The following is an 18,901-nucleotide window of genomic DNA, read 5'->3' as shown; positions in this document are numbered from 1 at the left end:
GGCCCCCGCGCACGCGCGCCCCGCCCTGCCCGCCTTTCCTCCCGCGCCCTCCCCTCTCCTTTCTCCCTCTCAGAACCTTCCTGCCGCCGCGTTCGGACCGTGCTGCTTCAGCCTCCAGGTCCAGTTCCATCTTTCCGCCCTGCGACCAGCAGCAGAGAAAAACTAATTCCATATCATTTTTTTTGCCCCGTACACACTTTGAGGCGAGCAAAAAGATTTGAATAAATTTTAACAATGAGGGAAATCGTGCACATCCAGGCCGGTCAGTGTGGCAATCAGATCGGTGCCAAGGTAAGGATTTTTAACCTCTTTTGACTGTATTTATTTTTAAGGGGAAAAAAAAAAAAGCCAAACAGGTATATTGTGACGGATGGTTGTAGAACGTTTGCATTTTCCATTCTTAGTCAAGATTTGCCCCTCAAAACTTTTATATATAAATGCACGTTTGAACCTTAAGATTTGCTTTTGAAAAATGAGGAATTCTTTTTCTTGGCAGGCTCATTTTGGGGAAGCTTGTTAAAAGCACCCTTCAGGGTTAGGGGGCGGGAAAACCGAGTTTCTGTAAAATTTTACTTAGGGGATCTCCTAACGGTCCGAGGACCGGGGAGCGAGGGAGATGCGGAAACGGGCGAGACAAAAGCTAGATGAGGTTTTCCCCATGTGCATCCCCCTTGGCGGGGCTTCGTGGGGCTAAGCCAGAGGGGGAAGGGGCGAGGATGGCGGGCAGCTGCCGAGAGGTCAGATCCAAATGTGGGGGACGCGATGCGCCAGGTGGGCTGGGCGATATCCTTTACAAATGATTAGGAATCTCCGGGCGCCCGCTATCCCCAAGGGGCGGTCCCGCAGTTTTTCGTGCATGGAAGGCTACTATGTGCTGGACTAATTTGTTCCTTTTATTTCCCCTTAACAGACTCTTTTAAGGGCGTGGACAGATAGGGAGAAAGGGCGGGGGGGGGAAGAGTCCATTCTTTGAAAAGGTTCCTCAGAGCTACAGAATAGGACAAAGGAAGAAAAACCCCATTTAAAGAAAGGGGGTTAAAAGCTAGCAAAGAAATGAAATTTCGAGGCCAAGGGGGAGGGTTTTTTTTTTTTGCGCGCGGTTACAGTGTAGCGGGGGAGGGGCAGGGAGGAAGTGCGGCTGCTACGTTGTAGCAGAAGGGCGGGACCCGGGCGCCCCTGGCGCGCTGGGACAATGCGGCCAGGCCGGCCGGCGGGGGGCGCGCGAGTTCGAGCCAAGCCCCGCCCCTGGCGCGCGGAATTCGCCCTTCGGCCCCGCCCTCGCGCGGCACCTCCCTTTGTCGGCCGCCTGGCGCGTGCGTGCGCCGCGGTCACGTGCAGGGCGGGGTGGGCGCCTGCGGCAGTGGCTCCTTTTCTCCGGCCCCCGTCTCTTTGTGCCCGGGGTTACCGCCTCCATCTACCCACCCCCGTGCCTGCGATCGCCGGGCCCTTTAAGCCACACAGCATCTCACGTCCCAGGCAGTGAAAGCTGCCGTTTTTCCGAAGGTGCAGGTGGCTAGGGGAAGGGTGTGGCAGGCAGAAGAAATGCTAGATCCTTGGGGAAGGCCCGCCACAGGCGAATGTGGAGCTAAAATGGCACTAGGGGAGCATAATTGGCTGGACCCTGAGATGTTGAAGACTCTTTGCTCTTCCCTGGCAGTTCTGGGAGGTGATCAGTGATGAACATGGCATCGACCCCACGGGCACCTATCATGGGGACAGCGACCTACAGCTGGACCGCATTTCCGTGTACTACAATGAAGCCACAGGTGAGGGCGAGGGCCCGGGAAGCACGGGTCCCATCACTCCCACTTCTCTGGGGTCTCTGCCTCCCCGGGAAACCCTTTATTCCCTTTGAATGAATCCATCCACCCCCTTTGGAGACGTTTCTCGCTTTCCCAGTGGCTCTGCTGCCACCTGGTGTCAATGTCTGAAATCACACATTTGGGTCCCCAGCTCTCTCTTGGCCCCAACTTATTTACCTTTATATCTCCCAGTTTCACTCTTTTGCTTTATTTCCTCTAGGTGGCAAATATGTTCCTCGTGCTATTTTGGTGGATCTAGAACCCGGAACCATGGACTCTGTTCGCTCAGGTCCTTTTGGTCAGATCTTCAGACCAGACAACTTTGTTTTTGGTGAGTTAGGGAGATATTGATAGATACTGCTATTTGAGTTACTTGGGTGCAGCAAGAGTTAGAAATGATTGTACTGGAGTTTATACGGGCTTGTGACTTTAAATCTAATGGAGAGTGGAGGTAGTAATTTAGATAGTAAATTATACAGGGGCAGATGTATCATCGGGAAGTAAGAAGAAAGATAAATCCACTGGCCTTACTCCAGAAGTTGAAAGGTAGAAATGGGGCTGTGTATTTTTCACACTTGACTGAACAAGCTTGCCTTTTAACCCCATCGCAGGTCAGTCCGGGGCAGGCAACAACTGGGCCAAGGGCCACTATACAGAGGGGGCCGAGCTGGTTGACTCGGTCCTGGATGTGGTTCGGAAGGAGGCCGAGAGCTGTGACTGCCTGCAGGGCTTCCAGCTGACCCACTCGCTGGGTGGGGGCACTGGTTCCGGAATGGGCACCTTGCTCATCAGCAAGATCCGTGAAGAGTATCCTGACCGCATCATGAACACCTTCAGCGTGGTGCCCTCACCCAAAGTGTCTGACACTGTGGTTGAGCCCTACAACGCCACCCTCTCCGTCCATCAGCTGGTGGAGAACACTGATGAAACCTACTGCATTGACAACGAGGCCCTTTACGACATCTGTTTCCGCACCCTCAAGCTGACCACACCAACCTATGGAGACCTGAACCACCTCGTCTCGGCCACCATGAGCGGTGTCACCACCTGCCTCCGCTTCCCTGGCCAGCTCAATGCTGACCTCCGCAAGCTGGCAGTCAACATGGTGCCCTTCCCACGTCTCCACTTCTTCATGCCTGGCTTTGCCCCCCTAACCAGCCGTGGCAGCCAGCAGTATCGGGCCCTCACAGTGCCTGAGCTCACCCAGCAGGTCTTCGATGCCAAGAACATGATGGCTGCCTGTGACCCCCGCCATGGCCGGTACCTCACCGTGGCAGCTGTGTTCCGTGGGCGGATGTCCATGAAGGAGGTGGATGAGCAGATGCTCAACGTGCAGAACAAGAACAGCAGCTACTTCGTGGAATGGATCCCCAACAACGTCAAGACAGCTGTTTGCGACATCCCACCCCGTGGTCTCAAGATGGCAGTCACCTTCATTGGCAACAGCACAGCCATCCAGGAGCTGTTCAAGCGCATCTCGGAGCAGTTCACTGCCATGTTCCGCCGGAAGGCCTTCCTCCACTGGTACACAGGTGAGGGCATGGACGAGATGGAGTTCACCGAGGCAGAGAGCAACATGAACGACCTCGTCTCCGAGTACCAGCAGTACCAGGATGCCACCGCAGAAGAGGAAGAGGATTTCGGTGAGGAGGCCGAAGAGGAGGCCTAAGGCCAAGTCCCTGTCACCTTAGGCTTCTCAATCCCCTCAGCCTTCTTCCTCAACGACCCCTTTCCTCTCCCTCAGAATTTGCATTTTCTGCCTCTATCTTGTTTTTTCTTTTTTGGGGGGGATTCTAGAACAGTGCCTGGCACATAATAGGCGCTCAATAAATATTTGTTGTTTGTTGAATGTCTCTTCTCTCTTTCCACTCTTGGGGAACCTAGATTTCTGCCATTCTGGGTAACCCTGTCATTTTCCTGCTGGTGCCCACTCCTCCCATCTGTCCAGTTAACATTTCCCTCTCTGGTTTTGAGATAACTCTCCAAGAGGCTGGGTCTCCTCACATCTCATTTAGAACCGAGTGCTGAAAACCTGGATAGGTGATTGCCATCCCAGGCTGGTGTGCTGGCCCAGGGGAAAGGAAACTGAGCGGCAGGTAGAAGTCCCTACAAGAAAGGGTTGGGTTTTGGAGAGGGGCATCCAGGGTACTGAAGTCCTAGGTGCCAGGTATCTCCCCGCTCCTCTCAGCTTCTGCGGAGGTGTTGACAGTATTATCTTCATTTGCAGTCTCCTTCCAAGCTCTGTCCTGAGCTATTACCTTTGCAAATTTCTGGCCCCCACCCTATCAAGTGGGAATCCCTTCCTCTTCCACTTTATCTCTTTCATAGTAACATTGGATTCCCTCCTTTCCCCTGTTTGAGAAAGCGGGGAGAAGCAAGAGATAGCCTTAGTCTCTCAGCTTCCAGAAAGCCCCTCCCCACCCCATCTTTTCTTACCAAAAATACATCAGCCCCTTCTGTACCTATATGGAAAGGTATGTGCTGCCACCTAAACATCATTCCCCAGAGAGGGGACAGAACACCTTCCATCTTTTGGCAAACATCTCATCTCTTCTGCTACTGCTTCCCCCACTCTTGATTTTGTCCTATTCTACACTTCAGATTTCTATTGTGTTGAACTTGCTGCTTTTTTTCATATTGAAAAGATGACATTGCCCCAAGAGCCAAAAATAAATGGGAACTGAAAAGAATTTCGCGACACGTGTGCTCATTCAGGGAAAGATCACTGGTGGAGGAGGCATGGGGCTCCAGGTCAGTTAAACAATATACTCTGCTTCCTATAAACAGGTGAGAATATCCTTACACCTTAATCCCTGGTACCCTGTCTTAGTAACTGGGATAGCTATAGGCTCAGATGTGAGATCTAGGGATAGAATAAGGAGAAATGAGGTGAACGTCATATAAGAGGTTGCCAGGTGAGCATCCCCTTGAACTTGGAGAAATTGATTCTCCCACCTGCCCGGATATACTGAACCAAAAGTGGGTTGGACCCCAACAGTTTGTTTTTAACAGTGCTCCAGAAGAATCTTGTGAAATGCACAGACACTATTTACTACTTGGAACACACAGTGCCTCCAGGGTTCCTTTCAGTTATGGGTATGTGGGTTTTCTCAGCCTAAAGCAAAAATCACCTGGGGAGGGGTGGTGTCACATCATAGTCCCATGCTAAACTGACACTTTAATGTTACACCTAATAACTCATGCTTCAAAGAGCACAATGTTAACAGTCTCAAATTTCCCTTTGCTTTATTTTCAGTAACTAGGAACTAATATAATTAATGATACTGCTTCTACTTAAGCATGCTTTTCTGATTATAATGAACTTCAGGGTAGAGTGGGGGTACTTTACAACTCTTAACAGTATACAAGTAACTACCGCTTCACTCCCACTGTAAAAAAGCACATTGAATGCAAGAGAGAAAGCTACACTCTAGTGTTCATTTTGAATGTTACACTGAATTAAGTATCAGTACTTAACTGATTTATTTGACAAAGTTGAGAACCTGCAGACCATCCCTCAAGATCTGGTCAGGGAAGAATTCTGGACAACAGGCTTAGTTTAAATAAGGTGGGTCATCAGAAGGCATGGGAGCCCTGGGGGACTGGCAGTCTTGGCAGTATGGGATTAGGAAAGGGAACAATTCCCCTCCAGGGCAAGGCACAGGCTATTTGGCAAGGAGAGGTGATGTGCTCAGGGAGCCAACTGAAATGCGTGCAATAACGACCATTCAGGCAACATGAGTTATGAGATGGGGCATCACGAAGGTCCAGGACTCAGGCTGTTCGCAGAGGCTTGTGGTTCACCTGGCAAAAGACAACAGTAGTGACTCTCTGAACCAGGTACCCTGTTCTCCCAGGCTCCCATCTGGACGAATGGGCTGCAGAGAGGACATTCTTACAGAAGTATCCTAGCTTTTCCTAGTACCCTATCTCACCCCCTCTGCCAAGCGGTCATTCAAATTCTTGTATGAGTGAAGAAAGGGGTGAAGGGGGCCAGATCTCTGCTTGTACAGGCCCTCAGCTCCCAATCATACAGTGCCGCCCTCAGGGAGACTCCGAGGAACCCAGCTCAAAGGTCACTGATTCAGCCCAGTGCTTTCATTTACACAGGCATTTATTTAACACACTCTTCATATAATACTTACTATGTGTTAGGCACTAAACACTGCAAATATTTACCCATTTAATCCCCTTAACAATTCAACAGGGTGGTTACTTTTAATTGACCTGGCTTTAAGGTGAAGAAACAAGTGCAGAGAAGATGAACTTGTCGAAGGTCAGCTGGCATGCACTGCAGCCAGGATTCACGCCACAACAGTCTGGCTCCAGGTCCCACTCCCTGATCTCTACCATAACCAACAGGTGAATAAACAGGCACCAAGGAAAGCAGTGATACACCTTGGAATTCAACATCAACAGGCTGTAATCAGTTCCTTCTGCTAGTGGGTTAGTTCCCTGGTGACTCAGAAGGTAGTCTGCCTGCAATGCAGGAGACCCAGGTTCAATCCCTGGATCAAGAAGATCCCCTGGAAAAGGGCATGGCAACTCACTCCAGTATTCTTGCCTGAAGAATTCCATGGACAGAGAAGCCTGGTGGGCTACAGTCCATAGGCTTAGATAGTTGCACACAACTGAGCTACACATACAGCCAGACACACACAGCCACAGCCACACACACACAGCCAGGTGCACACACAGCCACGCACACACACAGCCACACACACACACACACACACACACACACACACACACACACACGGGCTGACCAAGAAAGCACAGGCTCTGGAGACAGCGGGCCTGGGTTTGAAGCCCAGCTTCACCATGTATGAATGACATGGGCTAAACTGAAAGTTCAGTTTCTTCACTTTGTAAAACCCTACACACCCCAAAGGAAGTTTGATTTTAAAAAGTTTTTTAAACCATTTGTGCAGGAGCTTAGCACTGTGTCTGGTACATGGAAAGCAACTGCTAAAGTCAGCAGCCCCAGGCCTCCTGGGTGCTGGCCCGTGCTGGGCCCGCTGTGTCGTGTGCCACAGGAACCCAGCAATTCGGCTCCCAGCCCCACCCTAGAAACCTAGAAACCCTAGAAACCCTCACCTGGGAGATGCTGACGCCTGTGAGTCTCTCGACGCTCTCCGGCAGGCGGCTCAGGATGTCCAGCACTTCCCCGGTCACTTTGGCCGCCCCCATGGCCCCACTTCCACTGGACACCAGTGTGATCTTATTGGCTGAGGTCAGAGGACCACTGATCTCCTCTGCCACCTGGTAGGTAAGATGTCCACTCAGCACCAGGGTCTCACCACCCATCCTAAGACTCCTTATCCTGGGTTTTAAGACCTGTGTTCTTCGCTTTTGTGAGGATCACCCCTCCTTGCTTTGGTCACTGGTTTGTAACTCCCACCCCTAATTCATGGCCCCTAGCCTGGTTCTCTCCTGTCCCTCTCTGCTCTTCATATGCCCTCCACCACCCCGACCCCCACCCCCTGCCTCCGGCCCCGCCCCAGACCTGGGGCAGCTTCTCCAGCAGCATGTCCAGCTGAGCAGCCTCCTGGTACAGCTGGAATGCCTCTGCCTTCTTGGCCATCTGCTCAGCCTCGGCCCTGGCTCGGGCCTCTATGGCAAAGGCCTCGGCTTCCCCACGCATCTGAGGAGGGTACAGAACACGTGAGGTACCAACGGCGGTAGGTAAGGACATGAGACCCCAGCACCAGCATCACCCCACTCCCTCCACCAGTCGGCTAACTCACCCGCACAGACTCGGCTTCTGCCTCCGCCTGCATGATCAGCTGGGACCTGGGCAAAGGGGAGTGGAGGGGGTAGTTGAAGAACAGCCCTCGCTCTGGGAGAAAGACTCCGCAGACGGAGGACAGATAGAGAAGGCCTCAGCTTTTTGTCTGGGGGCGCCCAGGTGGTGAAGGAGCCCCCAGGCGGGCAGGGAGGGGTGTTTACTTCTCTGCCTCCGCCAGGCGCTCCAGCCTGTAGCGCTCCGCTTCCGCCGGCTTGCGCACGCGGGCCTCCAGCTCCTTCTCCCGGCGGGCGATCTCCTGCTCCTGCACTGCCACCTGCTGGGCCCGCTCCACCACCTGCACCTGCACCCGCTGCTCCTCGATCTGCTGTTTCGTCTTGGCCACCTGCGTAGGAGGGATGCTCAGAGTCAGAGCTGAAGAGCAAGTGCCTGGGAAGCAGGGAGGGCCGAGGCTCCAGGGCAGGATATTCACATAGAGCACACGACGTGCAGCTAGTCTCCGCGGGCTCAGCCTGCCCAGTGCAGTCCATTTCTGGGACAGATCTGAGGTATGACCTGGGGAGTGGTCCGGTCCTCCCCCAACAGAGTCAATATCCATGATTAGGGCTGTTCCCCAGGCAGTCTTAACTAGCTTCAGGGCTGGATGGGGCTGTAACCCAGCCCCTGTTTGCCCTCAGGCCAGGTGAAGCATCCCTCCATTGAGCTCCCCATCAGCCTATTTCTCCACCAAGTCTTCCTGTAGAATATGAGCGCCTGGAGGGCACTGAGCGCATGGTGACCATGGACCTCCAAGTCCAGCCATTTCTCTCCATCAGCACAGCGGTTATCTGAGTGCAAGCCACTGGCAATTGGCTTCTGAATAGCCTCTCGCCGGCTTTTGGGGAGTAGGGGGATGGTGTGTGTGGTTTATCTTTTGTAGGTGGTCCAAATTCAAAAGAAAAAAAGTAAAGCAAGATCTCCTCCAACCTATTTCTCAAGCCACCTCGTTGGTTCCCTTCCTCTCAAACAACCACTGTGACCAGCTTCTTGTGTATCCTTCCAGAACTACTGTAAGCAACTACAAGGGTATGTATACATCATAGACTACTTCCTCTTACTTAGGCAGATTTCATTTTCTTATTCCTTGGAGAGTACAAGGGTCAGAAGGCGCTTGCCAACATGTCGGTGAGCAGAGGTCTGGAAAAAGAACATACTTCTTGCCTCATTGCTCTGGCTTAGCCATGCACCATCTTGCCTGTGATATAGCCACATGAGAGATGGAGCCCCTGCCTTTAAAGGGCCCATGTGTTCATTCCAGAGGAAGGGAGCTTCTAGACGTGGTACCCTGTCCTCTTTGACCCTAAAATTTCAAACCTGTTCCAAACTGGACTAGTTAACACTTGACCTCAGTGTGCAGCATCACAGTGTTCCTGTTAGAGCCCCCACTTCCACCCACTTCTTTCTCTTCTTTAGACCCAGCCTCCAGCAGCTCCCTCAGAAAGAGTACATGGGATACAAGTTTTTTGAGATCTTGCTTCTGTGGGTTGATTTCGTTCTTCTATTTGAATGATGATTCAGTTGAGTACAGGTTGTGAAAGTGTTAGTCGCTAAGTCGTGCCCGACTCTTTGCAACTCCATGGACTGTAATCCACCAGGCTCCTCTGTCCATGAGATTCTCCGAGCAAGAATACTGGAGTGGGTTGCCATTCCCTTCTCCAGGGGATCTTCACAACCCAAGAATCAAACCAGGGTCTCCTGTATTGCAGGCAGATTCTTTACCTCCTGAGCCACCAGGGAAGCCCCCTGAGTTCAGGTTACTATGCTGTTATTAATTTTTCACCAGAATTTTGAAGGCATTGCTCTATGGTCCTCTAGCTTCTTGAGAAATCTGAAGTCATTCTGCTGCTTGACCCTTTGCTTGAGATCTCTTCATTCTCTCTGGAAGCTTTTAGTTCTTTCATCCTTGTTGTTCTGAAATTTCACAGTGATGTGCTTCAAGGCAGATGTTTTTCATCCACCATGTTAGGTACTTGGTGGATCATTTCAATCTAGAAAGTCAGATAAACATGTTTGATTTTTTTCACTGATGATTTCCTTCCGTTTTGTTCTGTTGCGTCTCCTGGGCTGGCCACTAATATTTTTTCCTAATTTTTCCATCTGTTTTGTTCTATCTTCTGACAAGTTTATTAGAATTTCTCTTCCATTTTTTTCCATTTCTGCCACCTTATTAATTTCTAAAAGCTCTTTGTTTTCTATGTCTTGATTTGCTGGATATGAATTATTCTTTTATCTTACTGAGGATATTATGTTTTTTTTAAGCTTTCTTCTCTCTGCATGGCACATATCCTCCAAACTGCTTTGCTTGTTTGTGGTTTTGGCCTATCCTTCTTGTTGCAGGATCCTTCACATGTCAGGGAGTCTGTGCTTGTCTGCTCACAGGGAGGAAGGTCAGAAACACTGAAGGAAGCTCTGGGTATGTGGGTGAGGCTCAGAGGCTTTGAGCTTCACTCTAGGGTGACCTGGGTAGTTCATCTGCTGAGGAACCTCTGATTCAGGCCCTTCAAGTCTTTCATATTGGGTTGGTCATGTTCCCCAGAGCAGTCTTCTGATCTCTTCTTTGAAATATGGGGGTTCTGGGAGCCATGTGGAATAAGGGGCTGGGGAAGCGGTCAGTATTCAGCATTCAATAGGCAGTCTCTTCATGCCTGTTACTGGGACAGGGAGCATCACTCAGAGGCAGACAGCTCTAAGAAGTCACTTTTCACCTGTTTCTCCTTATTTCAACCGACTTATCCCAGCTCCAGAGGCCCCTGGTGCTGACAACTTCTGTGCCTCAGGTCATTTCATTGTTTTCTCCCCTGCAGCTCTGCGCTCAGCTGTCTCAGACGCTTCTTTAGTCATCAGTTGCCACGATTTTGCAGCTTCCACAGTGATGCTATGGTTTGTTCCTTCTGTTCCTATTCGCTCCACTTTCTTCCCCCCATTACTCTATGTGGATTTAGTGAGATGTTAAGAGGGAGTGCAATTAGCTGCATTTATGCCATTCATCTGCTTTGACAAACCTTCTAATTCATCTTGCTTCCTCTGTTCTCTTTTGACAATCAATTCTCGATGCAGCAGCTGGACTGATCTTTGTAAAAATGTAAATTAGACCAGAGCACTTCCCTTCCTGAAGTTCTCCAATAGGCTCCCATCGTGCTTTGAATTTTCTTCTAAGTTTCCATCTGTTGTTGTGTGTTTAGTCGCTCAGTCATGTCCTACTCTTTGCGACCCCATGGACTGTAGCCCACCAGGCTCCTCTGTTCATGGGGATTCTCCAGACAAGAATACTGGCTCCCCAAACCCTAGGAGATCTGGTTCCCTCACAGCACACCAGCCATGCCGGATCAGAAACCTCCTTTGTGTTCCTGGGACACACCCCCTCTTTCCTATATCAAAGTCTTTGCATGTACAAGTCCCCTACCTAGTCACTTGTATATATAAGTAAGTTAAAATAAAAAAATTTAAAATGCAGTGCCTCCGTCACACAAGCCTCATTACGAGTGCTCAACATCACAGCACAGATATATAGCATTTCCATCATCACAGAAAGTTCTCTTTGAACAGCACTGGACTAGAACGTTCTTGGCTTGCAACTCTTTACATTGCTGGCTCTTTCTCATCTTCAGGGTTATCTTATCTATCATTTCCTCACAGAAGCTTTCTCTGATCACCCCAAACCTAATAGAGTACCCCTCCAACAGAATACCACTGATTTATTTCCTTCATAGCACTTAAACAACTTAATTAGAGCCAATGAAGATATTTATTGGCTTATTTGTTGTTTCATGTATTATAATGTAAAGCTCCACGAGGGCAGGACTTTTATTCTATCTCTTTCATACGTATATACTCACCTCCAATGCCTGGCATATAGTAGGCACCTAAAGGATCTCGGTTGAATAAATCCTTATTTTTCCAGCACCTAGCACAAAGTCTGACACAAAACGAGGAACTAATAAAAGTTGAACAGAACCCAAACCAGGCTATCCTTTGATTAGCAGACAAGGAAAGCCATGTTGAGAAGATAAATTCCCACCCAAGCTGGTGGTTTTCACTAAATCAATAATTCTCAAACTTCAATGTGTACGTGAATCACCTAGAGATTTTGTTAAAATACAGATTCTGATTTGGTCTGTTGGGCTGGAGCCTCAGATTTTGTATTTATAACAAGCTCCCCAGGGATGTGCTGTTGCTGGGAGGCAGACCACACTTTGAGCAGCAAAGTACTTTGCCACACTCAGGTACCCGTCAAGCCACAAGGGATTTAATATCATAACTAAAGATGTGTTGCCCTTAATGCTTTCAGCCTGCACCAACCCTTGGCAAAAATGAATTTCATAATATTGGGTAAAGGTCTCAAAGTACAGTTGATTCTCATTATTCATGGTAGTTCCGGTTTTCATAAAGTAGCCATGAACACTGAATTAACAAATACTTATTGTGGGATCTTAGTTCCCCAACCAGGGATCGACCCCTGCACTGGAAGCACAGTCTTAACCACTGGATTATCAGGGAAGTCCTATATATCCTTGTTTTATGTATTTCTGTGTAAAGACACCATATGTAATGTATTTGTTGATTCATTAACAATGAACTCACATCCAACAGCACTGTAACTCATGCCTGAAAGAAGCTTATCTAACACACGTATTTTCTCCCTCAAGCACATCAAGTCTTCTTGGACTTAGGAACACTAGACGGCACTCAGCACTTGGGGGCATTTTGAACTGTGAAATCACCAACATAGAGCACAAAAGTGCAAAATATGTAGCACTGAATATACTGTGAAAATGACATTGTTTACAGTAGGAGCTAAAACAAGAAGGGAAAAATATGTTGTTCAACCTCAACTGAGAGGCTCATTATCAGGCAACTCAAATTTTTCTCCACTCTGTGCATGTCTGCAAATGGTCATCAATACAAAGAGCAGTAGGGAAACCAGTGCTCTTTTAGCATTTAAACCAGTGCTCATTTAGCATTAGCTCTTTAAAACATTTTAGCACTGAGGCAAATTCTCAAATACAAGATCTGCAAATGATAAGGATCAACTACACTTGGCTGCACTACCAAGGCCCCCACAGGTCACTTTGCGGGATTCAGAGCCCAAGTCCACGTTTCCCTTCCTCATACCCTCTGTGATTGCCAGGGCTGCTGGGAGCCTGTGGAGGACCGCCATGAGAAAAAGGCACCCGTTCCTCTGGGGAGATGCAGACCCATTCATTCAGCCCAATGCACAGCTTGGGTAGTGGAGCACAGGCTGATCCGAGCTCTGGTTCACCCCTCATCCAGGTGCCCTTGCCCAGGACACAACCTGTCCCAAGCCCGTGATCAGCCCTATCTACACCCCCTTTCTAGGCCTTTTCTTTGCTTTTCAGCTGAAACATTCAGGTCTTTTAAATCTTCCTAATACGGAGGAGTTGGGTCAGAAACCGAGAGTAAGAATAAGGGGATCAGAGCAGGATATGAGAGAGAGTGGTGGCCTGAGAACGGGGAGAGAGTCAAGTCCAGCCTGGCTGCAGGGCCAGCATGGGGACTCTGACCTGAAGTTGATAGGCCAGGTCAGCCTGTGCTCGGCGCGTGTTGACTTCGATGTCGTATGCGGCCTTCTTCAGTTCGTAGTCCCTCTGTGCCTTGGCCATTTCGATCTCGCTCAGGTACTGAGCAGACACCTTTTCCTGCTTGGCTTTGGCCTCCTGTTCATGCAGAGATCGGGTAGGGCATCAGAGTAGGAAGAAGGTGGCCCCAGGGAGAGAGCCTGCTCTCCACCGAGCTCCTCCGACTTCGCCCTGGGCCTGGCCTCATTTACGTCCTCTGCCAACCCTGCTCCACTGGCCCTCGCGCCAGCCCCCCTGCCCCACAAAAAGCACTCGGAGACCAAGCAACCCCCAGCTCTCTCACCCGGATCCCGGCGTCTCTTTTGGCTTCTGCTTCCCCAATCCGAGCATCTTTTTGGACCTGAGCTGTTCGAGCCTTCCCCAAGGAGTGCAAATAGTCCTGTGGGAGAGACGCAGATGTCACAATCCTCAGGAGGGAAGGTTTATCAGATGGGAGCAGGGAAGCAGGGAGGACCAACTGCTGAGGTTTACCTGATCATCGTGAATGTCCTTCAGGGTGTAGCTGACCACACTGATGCCCATGTTGACCAGGTCTGAGGAGGCCACTTTGAAAACCTGCTCTGAGAATTTCTGCCTGTCCTTATAGATTTCCTGGGATAACAGGATGGAAGGAGGAAGGAAGGGACATGCTCAGATCCTCTGGGCACTGTCTTCCTCAGACTAGTTGGGTTCCTAGACCCCTTGCACTCTGGCATCCCTTCCCCATCTCTCCCTGCCCTCAGGCCCACCTCCACGGTCATGTGGGCCATGATAGCCCTCTGGTGGCCCTCCAGTGTCTCCAGCGCAATGTGGGCGATCTCTGCCTCCGTCTTCCCCAGGAACATCTGGCAGGCGGCAGCCAGCATCTCCTTGTTCTGGCCCTGGATCTTCACCTGTAGCCAGAACAGAGTTGGGGTGAGTGTGGGGAAGCCCTCCTGAAGCCAGAGTAGAGGCAGGGAGAGTCAGGTGCCTTGGGGATCCCTGGAGAAGTGGAGACTCACAGAGAAATTTCTCCACAGGCAGAGGTAGGGAAGGCCGTGGAAGATTCTTAACATCTGGGGACACAGAAGTTGCTGGGTTGGGGAGCGGGCTTTGGGGGAAAGGCTCTGAAAGCCTCACCTGGGCAATGCCAGTGACTGAGATGGGGACCCCATGGCGAGTGTAAACCTTTTCACTCTTGACATTGAGGGTCAGTGTGTTGAGTGAGATCCTAAGGGAAAGAGAAGGGGTGGACAGCATGAAAAGGAAGAAAAGGAGAAAATGGGGGTTCCCTTTCCCCAGTTTTCTTGCTACCTACCTCTGGATTTGCTGAATGCAGGGCAGGACAAAGACACGGCCTCCAGCTACCATGACTGGGGGGCTCCGGCAGAAACCTGAAAAGGGACGGGGCAGTGAGGTGTGGTGGCCCGTGGCCACTGTAGAGGTGTAACATGGGAGACAGAACTTGGGAAGGGAGCGTGGGAGCAACCTCCACGAGGAAAGCTGGAAGCTGACAGGGGCCAGGGGCAGTCCAGGCCTTGGAAGGCTAGGGAAGGAATAATCACAAGTGGGTGGCATGCAGCCATCGTGGGTGGCGTAGACAGAAGGTCTGGCGCTGGGGAGCTGGTAGGGAGAGAGGGAAGAGACCTCTGCAGGGACTTCCTCTGAACGGACCTCTGCAGGGGGGATCACTGGCTGAGCAGAAAACAATACTTACCGGAGACCACCATGGCCTCATTTGGGCCACAGGTGAAAAACATGGCTCAGGCTGGAGCTGGAGAAGGGGGAGAGAAAGCCTTTGCGGATGCGAAGGGGCACCGCGCAGTCCACAGGAGAGAACTCTTTCCCTTTCCAGTCAGTCCCGCCCAGCTTGCAGACGCCGAGGCCCCAGGCTCTTCCGCAGCCCGGGATCCGCTAAGGCTTTTCCTGTGAAATTTCGCAAACAGCCAGCGATTCTCAGCCGCTTGCCGCGCCCCACCTTCAGTGATATGAAGCTCTCCGAACCGCAGTGGTCCCCAGACCCTTGCGCTACCCTCCCTGTTCTTCTGCAACCCACTCCATCTCCCCTCCCCCACCTACCTTCCCGGACTCGGGCGGCGGCCGCGCCGGGGTCCCAGGGAGGGCGGGGCTGCGCAGGGGACCTGGGAGTCTAGCAGGTGCCGCCCGCGCAGGGTCTCCCTGGGAGCTGGGCCCGCGCCCCCAGCCCAGCCGCACCCTGTTGCTACTGCAGACGCGACCCCGCCCCCCACGTAGGACCACCCTCCCCACCCGCCCCCCGCCTCGGGCGTCCGACCCGCCTCTTTCCCGGCAGGCCCAGCTCAGATCCGCAGCCCTCGAGAGCTGCAGAAGAGGCCCCGGGAAGGGGGAGGAGGCCCCACTCAGCCGCCCTTCTGGGGCCGGAAGTCCCGCCCAGGCCGCCTCACGCCCCGCCTCGCGCGACGTGACTTCCGTGAGTCCTGCACCCGGGGAGAGGGAGGTTGACTCACGTCGGACTTGCCCCTCGTGAACTGAGAAAAACCGCAGACTGGGCAACGATTGACAGCATCCGGTCACAAGATGCTGGGTTCAGTGGTTCTGGGAGGAGGGGCTCAGGGACCCGGGGAGGAGCATCGGCTGGGGACTTGACTGCGGCTTCTCCGGCCGGCTCCTCCTCCTCCCCCTGGCGCCTTAAGAAGAGTGGGGGACCGCCGCTTGCAAAGAGACACATGACTGCTGACAATAAATCAAGTTTATTTGTGTTCATAGAACATACGGGGCGACCCCAGCCTCCTGACAGCCCACCGACCCCGCAGCCACCCCCTTGGAGGCAACTTGGAGGAGATCGAAGGCCAGGGACCTTATTCTCAACGGCTCCCCGAATCTTCACAGACTCACGAGTTGAGATGCTGGAGGACTGAGAGTGTCACTACGACCCACCACCGTCCTTGACTCCCAGCCCGGGCGCCATCTCGACCCGGGCTTCCTCCATCCCTTTTCCCGGCCTCCCTCAGTTCTGGGTGCTTGCCTCCACCAATCCCACAGAGCCCAATAAATACCCAGAGACCTGCATTTGCAGCAAGGTGCACATCTCGCACTCCTGCATAAGTTAAAATAAATATTACACACACCCCTCCATCACCTAGGGGACACACATAAATACACATAAATATTATTAGGAGCAACGAGAAATAAGTTAACGACGCACTCCTTCCCCACCCGGCCTAGCCCCGGCGTGCCGGTTCCTGTCTCTCCCAGGCTCGGACTGGCGTCTCCGCCGTAGTGTTCTGAGTGCGAGTTGCCTCGCGAGTCCCAGTTTGGGATACGCTCTTGCGCACCAGGTACACCCAGTGTTTCTTGGTTTTTCAGGTTCTTTGTGGGGATGTGGGGAGTCCCGGTTAGAAGGCGGCCGGGTGTTGCTGGAGAAAAGTGCTGAGATCCAAAGCGTAGTCCGAGGGCTCCGAGGTCAGATTAAGGGGCTCGAAGACCGGGGCTGCAGCGGTGGGCGCGGGGGACGGCGCGCTGGAGGTGTCCTCCGGGGCCAGGGGTGCAGACGCACCGTCTTCAGCCATTAGGATCTGGCAGAAGATGATGGTCAGCAGGATAAAGAGCAGCCTTTTGGCAGGGTTCGGATCCTCGACTGGCAGCTGACGCCGGACCTGAGGGGAGGTGACAAAAAGAACAGGTCAGATCGGGGCCCTGGCGTCCAGTGATTAACCCTGCTCTTCCCCCGGGGCTGTCCACTTCGGCGACACTCACCACTCGTGGGTAGAGGACCCTACGGCTGCGCTTTCGGTGCCCGCGGGTGGCGCTTGGGCGCGCGGCGGGGGCCACCGCGGGCTCCGGGAGAGGGTCGAAGGTGAAGATCTCTGGACCGGAGCCCCGTCGGGGTCCCGGGCTGGTGGAGGAGACCGGGGTCGGAGCCCGCAGGACGGTCATGGTGGGGAGGGAGCTGCGAGAGTGACACATTGTGCGCTGAGCTGAGCCGAAGGACGAGTGGCCCCGCAGTCCCGCAGAGCTGATTATGTACCCCGAGAACTGGGCGGGCCCTTCTCAACTCCACCCTGGGCTGGGAGAGGTTGGACGGTCGGCTGGAAATTCCGAAGATTAAGCAAAGGAGGGGGCGGAGACTTGGCCAGTGCCAATCGTAGGCACCCCAAGTGTGCGTTGTGAGTGTGTGAGTTGTGAGTGGAGGCGGGTGAAATCCCAGACTGCGGGCACATGTCAGGACATGTGGCAACTGGAGAGGGGCCCACAGACAGTTTGAGACGGTTCAGCCACAAATCCCCATCTCTGGGGACGTGCTGGAAGGCTTACATAAGGAAGTCTGGCTCCCTTGTTACAATCCTGATCCAGCAGTCTAGGAACCACAGTTACAGTGCATATTCACACGTTTGTAGGGACTCAGAAAACAGTAGCCTAGGAGGGAAGTCATTAAGAAACAGCCAAGAAGCCCAAGAGAAATAAACACACTAGTACACACAGACACAAGTCTGCCTGCTTTAGCTCGCGCACGCACACACCATGTTGTAGAGATGGAAAAATTTCTCCTTTTCTTCTAGTTTCTTTGGCTGGTTCAATAATTAAATTGACCTAGGACAGATTAACAGGAGAAAACAAATGTAATTGCATACTTAACAGGAGCCCAACAAAACTTGCGACTCAAAGGCAGTCAGGCAATTGAAGCTTATCTGCCATCTTGAGCTAAGGAATGGGAAAGAGGCCTGGGGCTTGAAGAAGGGGTGGGTAACTCACAGGAAGATGGGAAGAGCAGGTGATTGCTAATGAGATGTTTGTCCTGCCGAGCAGGTAAGTTTTTCCGGTGAATGTTATCGCTGGACCAGGCCCCCTACCTCAGTTATTTAAGCAGTGAAGGGAGATTCTGCTGGCTCTTGATTGCTCCAAATAATTCACAATACAGAGGAGCACATTTTGGAGTGGTGTATTCTGTTCCCCATCAACATGCGTGTTACACGCAACGAACAAAATTGCAGAGACTACACAGGGGCAACCCCACAATGTGCAGAAATGTTCATTCATGGCTGGCGCAGAGGACCACAAAATACAAAGGCAAGATGTTAGCAGCCACCTGGGTTTAAGTTTATATGAAGAACATTTAAACTGTGAGACATTATGCAAATGTGGTGATGATAACGATGCAAGAGAGAATGGGCAAATTTTCATAACTGCCTTAGAGACAGTTGCTGTGGACACAGAATTTAACATCTTTTGAGCATTCAACAGGCCCAGTGTGTGTGTGTGTTAAATTGCTTTAGTCGTGTCCAACTCTGCAGCCCTATGGACTGCAGCCTGCCAGGCTCCTCTGTCCATGGGATTCTCCAGGCAAGAATACTGGAGTGGGTTGCCATTTCCTCCTACAGGGGATCTTCCCAATCCAGGGATTGAATCTGTATCTCTTACATCTCCTGCATTGACAGGCAGGTTCTTTACCACTAGTGCCACCTGGGAAGCCCCAACAGGACCAGACACCCTGTTAAAAGGTACTGTTGAGTACTAGGGTAGGTTCCAGCATGTGTGTTGGTGAGTGAGCTAAGCCAGATAAAGCAAGCACATCAGGTTCTAAGAAAATGGAAGAGTAAGTCTAAGGGGAACCCAACAGAGCAACTGTTCCTGTGTATCTAATCAATCAGACAAGGCAACAGGGAAGCATGGCATTTGAGATGACCTTGAACAGTGGGTGGGATGACACAAAGTCAGATGTGGAAGATGACTGAGAAGGGGAATGGAATCAGCAGAGGCCTTGAGCTGGAAAAGTACAGGAT

The 18,901-nt window shown here is 51.7% G+C and overlaps 3 protein-coding genes across 6 annotated transcripts; 1 reads left to right on the top strand and 2 right to left on the bottom strand.

Moving 5' to 3' along the window:
* Window positions 1-53: 53 nt before the first annotated feature.
* Window positions 54-4,492, top strand: TUBB (tubulin beta class I). The gene is made up of 4 exons (XM_043449880.1): window positions 54-291; window positions 1,658-1,766; window positions 2,023-2,133; window positions 2,414-4,492. Exons 1-4 carry the CDS (start codon window positions 235-237, stop codon window positions 3,469-3,471), a joined length of 1,335 nt encoding a protein of 444 aa, XP_043305815.1. The 5' UTR covers window positions 54-234; the 3' UTR covers window positions 3,472-4,492.
* A 769-nt stretch (window positions 4,493-5,261) lies between these two features.
* FLOT1 (flotillin 1) lies at window positions 5,262-15,540 on the bottom strand. 4 transcript variants are annotated; one of them, XM_043449881.1, is made up of 13 exons: window positions 15,222-15,540; window positions 14,860-15,068; window positions 14,461-14,536; window positions 14,283-14,373; window positions 13,913-14,056; window positions 13,656-13,775; window positions 13,468-13,563; window positions 13,110-13,262; window positions 7,752-7,933; window positions 7,550-7,595; window positions 7,309-7,446; window positions 6,900-7,064; window positions 5,262-5,606 (listed from the first exon to the last, which is right to left on the bottom strand). In XM_043449881.1, exons 2-13 carry the CDS (start codon window positions 14,900-14,902, stop codon window positions 5,577-5,579), a joined length of 1,284 nt encoding a protein of 427 aa, XP_043305816.1. In that variant the 5' UTR covers window positions 14,903-15,068; window positions 15,222-15,540; the 3' UTR covers window positions 5,262-5,576. The 4 variants fall into 4 exon arrangements, with proteins under 4 accessions (XP_043305816.1, XP_043305818.1, XP_043305817.1 ...); XM_043449883.1 differs by having other exon boundaries at window positions 14,860-14,916; window positions 15,222-15,508; XM_043449882.1 differs by having other exon boundaries at window positions 14,860-15,507.
* Window positions 15,541-15,852: 312 nt separating this feature from the next.
* IER3 (immediate early response 3) lies at window positions 15,853-17,131 on the bottom strand. The gene is made up of 2 exons (XM_043449887.1): window positions 16,878-17,131; window positions 15,853-16,777 (listed from the first exon to the last, which is right to left on the bottom strand). Exons 1-2 carry the CDS (start codon window positions 17,085-17,087, stop codon window positions 16,517-16,519), a joined length of 471 nt encoding a protein of 156 aa, XP_043305822.1. The 5' UTR covers window positions 17,088-17,131; the 3' UTR covers window positions 15,853-16,516.
* Window positions 17,132-18,901: the final 1,770 nt, after the last annotated feature.

Source organism: Cervus canadensis, chromosome 28 (genome assembly GCF_019320065.1).
Source record: "Cervus canadensis isolate Bull #8, Minnesota chromosome 28, ASM1932006v1, whole genome shotgun sequence".
Lineage (NCBI taxonomy): Eukaryota > Metazoa > Chordata > Mammalia > Artiodactyla > Cervidae > Cervus > Cervus canadensis.
Note: the sequence above shows the minus strand (reverse complement) of the source record. Positions and strands in the feature narration are given on the sequence as shown.